General features: G+C 34.4%; 1 protein-coding gene across 1 annotated transcript; it reads left to right on the top strand.

Annotated features, from left to right (window-relative positions):
* The first annotated feature begins 547 nt into the window (after positions 1 to 547).
* Positions 548 to 1,831, top strand: LOC308507367 (DNA repair nuclease/redox regulator APEX1-like). Its single transcript, XM_081072220.1, is given in 2 exon segments — positions 548 to 1,051; positions 1,055 to 1,831. Coding segments are annotated over 2 exon segments (951 nt in total). The 5' UTR covers positions 548 to 598; the 3' UTR covers positions 1,553 to 1,831.
* Positions 1,832 to 6,265: the final 4,434 nt, after the last annotated feature.

Here is a 6,265-nt window from a genome sequence, read left to right as displayed (position 1 = left end):
CAGGTGAGAGAAGAGGGAAGAGATTGAAAAGGAAGAGGAAATAACCTATTTTTTAATCATTATTCATGGTTGGAAACTTAGAGATGTAGTTAAAAGAGGTATATTACTAAGGGTCTAATATAAATTATGATAAAGGTTACAACTGAAGAAAAATCACACAATTTGAATAACAGAAAAATTACACATTAAAAGCAAAGAAAATAAAATTTATAATAAAAGATTATTTTTAAAACCACAAAGAAAATGCAATACAAATAGCATAATGGAACAAAGACAACATAATTTTTATGTCAATAACTCACCTATTAAAGGCTTAACTTAGCTTTTTAAAATAAGAGAACTGTGCTCGCTTCGGCAGCACGTATACTAAAATAAGAGAACCTTTAAAATGGATTATACAACCCAATTCTATGCTCTATGGCACACGCTTATCTAAAACAAAGTACTAAAGTAAGGCTGAAAACAAAAGAATTAAGAAGGGTAGACCCGAGAGTTACCCACGTGGGGGCTCAGCGTGCTCCCTTCTTTGTGCTCGGGCAACGCGGTAAAAATACTGCTTCGTTGGGCGACGTGCTTCAGGAGGGCGGTCGTTACAGTGATGCCGAAGTGTGGGAAAAAGGCAGCGGTGGTAGAAGATGGGGAAGAGCCTAAGACTGAGCCAGAAGCCAAGAAGAGCAAGGCGGGAGCAAAGAAAAACGAAAAAGAGGCAGGAGAGGGGCCAGTCCTGTATGAGGACCCCCCAGATAAGAAAACCTCACCCAGTGGCAAATCAGCCACACTCAAGATCTGCTCCTGGAATGTGGATGGGCTTCGAGCCTGGATTAAGAAGAAAGGTTTAGATTGGGTAAAGGAAGAAGCCCCAGATATCCTGTGCCTGCAAGAGACCAAATGTTCAGAGAATAAACTACCAGCTGAACTTCAAGAGCTTTCTGGACTGTCCCATCAGTATTGGTCAGCTCCTTCAGATAAGGAAGGGTACAGTGGTGTGGGCCTACTCTCCCGCCAGTGCCCACTCAAAGTCTCCTATGGCATTGGTGAGGAGGAACATGATTAGGAAGGCCGAGTGATTGTGGCTGAATTTGACACATTTGTGCTGGTAACAGCCTATGTACCTAATGCAGGCCGAGGTCTGGTGCTCCTGGAGTACCTGCAGCGCTGGGATGAAGCCTTTCGCAATTTCCTGAAGGACTTGGCTTCCCGCAAGCGTCTTGTGCTATGTTGGGACCTCAATGTGGCTCACGAAGAAATTGATCTTCGAAACCCCAAGGGAAACAAAAAGAATGCTGGTTTCACTACAGAAGAGCGTCAAGGCTTTGGGGAATTGCTGCAGGCTGTGCCACTGACTGACAGTTTCCGGCACCTCTACCCCAGCACGGCCTATGCCTACACTTTTTGGACCTATATGATGAATGCTCAATCCAAAAACGTTGGTTGGTGCCTTGATTACTTTTTGGTGTCTCACTCTTTGTTACCTGCATTGTGTGACAGCAAGATCCGTTCCAAGGCCCTGGGCAGTGACCACTGTCCCATCACCCTATACCTAGCACTGTGATACTTCCCCCAAATCACCCTGAGCCTGGGAAATAAGCTCCCTATACTAGCTTTAACACCCTCCTCCCCAACTTTAAAACTGCTCTCTAGAGAACTCTGCACTGTATTTCCCTTCTAAAAATGTGAAATCCTTCAACCAGGCTCCTAGTGACATATGGGTTTCCTTTAAGCCCAAGGTTTTGGTTTTTGTGTGTGGGTTTTTTCTTTTTTTACATTAAACAAAAGCTACTGATGACTTCCTTTGAACTGTCCATGTGAAAATAAAGAGCCATAATTTCAAAAAAAAAAAAAAAAAAGAAGGGTAGACCACAAAATACAAACAAAAATAAATCAAGGACTCCAGCCAAACAGTATTAAAAAAGAAAACCTAATAGTGCTGAAGTATGTAACTCACAATGGGCATATTACAGTTATGAATATCTGTACACCAAACATTCATAAAACATAAATTACAGGTGATAGAAGCAGAACTAGACATAAAAACACTAGTGGGAGACATTAATTTAACTCTCTTGGTCCATGTCAGATCAAGTGAATAAAAATAATTAAGTATATAGAATATTGAAATAACATAAATAATAAGGAAGAGCTAATTGATAAAGTAATTCTGTACCTTATTAATTTTGAATAAGCCTTGGAATATTTGGAAAATTGGCCATATATTGGACCACCAAAAAGTTCTTAATCAATTCTGAATTAAAAATAACTAGGAATCTTAGATACAACCTTCTTTAATCGCTATGCAATAAAATGACAAAAAAAAGGCTCTTTTAGTTGGAATTCATCACATTTTCTTAAAGTCGAGGTTGAAGAGGAAATAAAAAATGAAATTGCATTATATGTAGAAAAATGAAAAAAAAGCCACTTTAGATTCTATGAGATGCAGTTAAAACAGCATTTAGAAAAAAATTCATAATCTTAAAATACTTATATCAGTAAAAAAAAAAATGGAGTCATGAATAGATAGCTAACTCAAACATGTAGGAAATGGAAAATGAAATAAGCTGAAGGAAAGCAGACGTGGGGTAGATTGAATATTGGCCCCACTTTTAGAGCTCTCCCTGCATAAATCTTCTGCCTCTTGACTTTGTACTTTGTGCCATGTGAATTTCTTTGGCATACGGGATGTCAGTAGCTATGATGCAAGTAGAGGCTTGCAATGCGATTGTGCAGTAGAGCAAGCACTCTTGTATTTCTACTATTGCCATGAGAATAACATGCCTCAACTAGCTTGCTGAGTCTAGGAGGAGGCTGAGAGACACGTGGAAGAGAGCTTCACAAGCACGCACACACTGCGTGGAACAGCGTAGCTTCAGTCATTAAAGCCTGGAGAGGAACTGCCTCAGCCAATGCTGAAGTTCAAGAATCAAAGAGTGGCATGGAGATTTTGGGGTTGTTTGCTATATGGCATTACTATGATAACATAAATTAATTAATTAAAAATAGAATAATGGTACATTTTATTTATACGTTTTTAATTTAAAAATTTGTTTAGCCTTTATGTTTTTTTTTTTATTTTTAAAAATTAAGAAGCTGTTCATCTCATCAAGAGGAAGAGAGGGAGAGAGAGAGAACCCTCAACAGCAAAAGTAAGAAATGTTAAAGGGGAAGGGGAATAGTCTTAGGAACAGAGGAAATTGAAAGCTCAGTAAAATAATTTTGCTCTAATATCTGAATAAATTTAAAAACCAGTAGGAAATGTTTTATTTTCAATAATACAAAATATTCCAAAACTTATCTCAGATGAAATAGAAAATTTAAACAGACTGATTCCATAAAAGAGAGTTAGCCACTTTCAGAAAACACCAGGCCCAGATATATTTATTTAATATCATTTATCACTTTGATACATTTAAGGAGAAAAGTAATGATCATATCTAAGCCTTTGAAAAGGCATTTGATAAAGGTCAATATCCATTTTGTATAGAAAAACAAGAAACCAGATTAGAATCGATGCAAGTTTCTTTAAAGGATAATCACATCTATCTGCCTATTTTTGTTTATATGTATCTCAGCCCCAAAGCCACATTTTACTTACGATGGAAATAAATTCCTTTCTTATGCACAAAAAGCCACCAGACAGAACATATAAAAGAAGAAAATATTTTTTTATCAAAGAAATATTAGTAGAAAATAAAATAACTGAAAATAAATCTAATAGGAAATGTACAGCGTATTTATGAAGAACATATTTAAAACTCCTAAAGGATATGAAAAAAAGGACGGAAAAAATGGAAAGAGAGACTGTGTTCTCAGTAGGGTACCCTAATTCACAAATATATCCCGACTTCCCGTGTTAATTAATTTTTATGATGCCAATAAAAATACCATTAAAAAATAAAGCTAGAGCTTTCGTTGCCGGAAGCGCTCTCGCAAACGTGGTGAAGGTTCCTAAAACCCGCTGGACTTTGTGGAAGAATTGTGGCAAGCACCAGCTCCACAAAGTGACACAGGACAAGAAGGGCATGGATGCTCTGTATGTGCAGGGAAAGTGGCGCTATGACAGAAGGCAGAGTGTTATGATGGACAGACTAAGCCTATTTTCTGCAAAAAGGCTAAAATTGCAAAGAAGATTGTCCTGAGTCTTGAATGTGTTGAGCCCAAATGCAAATCTATTAAGAGATGCAAGCATTTTGAACTGGGAGGAGATAAGAAGAGAAAGGACCAAGGGATCCAGTTCTAAGCTTAATATTTTTACTACAAAGACAATAAAGTCTTGAGCATAAAAAAATAAAATAATAAAATAAAATAAAAGAAAGCTAGAAAAGCTGATAAAAGTTAATATTGAGGAAAACAAAGGATAACCAAGGAGAATTTTAATGAAAAGGGCTTTGAGAGTGAACTAAGCCCTTCATATATGAAAAAAAAAAATCATTAAAATATTCTGATACTTATGAATAATAGGAAAACAAACCAGTTGGATAGAATTTCAGAAATAGATCCAAGTGCATATACAAATATATAATAAAGACGGTGTCTTAAATCTATGAGAAATAGGTCAAAAGTTCCTTAAATGTGGCATGTCACATTTATGGCATGTCATATACCATACAAAATTTGAAAAGGATCAAAGATTTGGAGGTTACAATATGAAATAGTAAAAATAGTAGAAGAAAACATAGATTAATTCCATTGTAACCTTCAAGAGAGGAAGAACTTTCTTTAACTCAAAATCCAGAAATCATAAAAGGTTGATAAATTGAATTGCATTTAAAGAAAAAGACCTATGCATGAAAAATGAAATCACCACTAGCAACAATAAAGGACAAACAACAAAGTTGGGCTTACATACGTATATATCTGATCTTATAGAAAAAGGACTAGTTAATATCCCTAATTTATAATGCACTACATTATAAATTTAAATGCATATCAATAACCTTATAAAAATGAGCAAATCATATATACAAATATTTCATGGGAAAGTACTGTTTCCTCGAAAATACGACCTAGCCAGACCATCAGCTCTAATGTGTCTTTTGGAGCAAAAATTAATATAAGGCCCAGTCTTATTTTACTATAATATAAAACCGGGTCTTTATAATATCATATCATATATCATATCATATCATATCATATTATATCAAATCATATCATATCATACCGGTCTTATAAGACCGGGTATAATATAATATAATATTATTCCAGGTCTTATATTAATTTTTGTTCCAAAAGACGCATTAGAACTGATTGTCGAGCTAGGTCTTATTTTCAAGGAAACAGGTAAATATAAATGGCTTTAAAACACATGAGAAGATGCTCAATTTCACTTATAATATGAAAAATGTACATTAAAATTACACTAGAATATCATTTTTAACCATTAAATTTACAAAAATTCAAAAGTTTGATAGCACCTTTCATTTGTGAATGTAGTGGGACCAAATATGGTGGGAATGGATACTCAAACCAGTATGATTTCTAAGGGTATTTGGCAATATTTGTCAAAATTACAAATACATATACCGTTGACCCAGCAATCTCATTTCTACTACTTATTTCACAGGTATACTTGTATATGTACAAAATAATATATGCAGATTGTTATTTATGCAAAATAATGCATGTAGCAGTTTTTATAATAGAAAATATTTAGAAATCACTTGGATATCCACCAGTATTAGACTAGTTAAATAATTATATGTATGTATATATGACTATTTTTATTTATAATATATATTTATATAATATATAAAAATATAATGTATCTGTATAAAGGAATGGGGAAACATACTATTACATGTATATATACATATATATGTGTGTATATATATGTATACATAAAGTCACTCAAATGCTAAGGGTGTGTATGTGTATCTATATATTTTTATATTTATTTTTAAGTAAATGTGGTTTTCAAATGAGTGACTTTAAAAAGAAAAACAATGTATGTATATCATGCAACACGTTGTGTATAATGAGGATCATAAGAGTACCTGTGTTTGTGTGTATTCTGCTTGTATGTAAATATAATAACATTGGCAGAAACACAAAAACTAGTAATAGAAGTTATCTGACAGGGTAGGGGAATTGGACACATAAAGGCAGAAGTGGGAAGCAAGGCTTTTCATTGCATATCAGTTTATATATTTTTTCACTTTGAACCACATGAATGTAGCATTTACTTAGGAAAAAAATCCTCAGTGAAAGAATAAATATAACAACAAGAAAAACATTGAAGAAGAAGGAGGAAATACCTCAAATAAATACCTCA

The sequence above is a fragment of the Rhinolophus hipposideros genome, assembly GCF_964194185.1.
Source record: "Rhinolophus hipposideros genome assembly, chromosome: 14".
In the NCBI taxonomy this organism is placed as follows: Eukaryota; Metazoa; Chordata; class Mammalia; order Chiroptera; family Rhinolophidae; genus Rhinolophus; species Rhinolophus hipposideros.
Note: the sequence above shows the minus strand (reverse complement) of the source record. Positions and strands in the feature narration are given on the sequence as shown.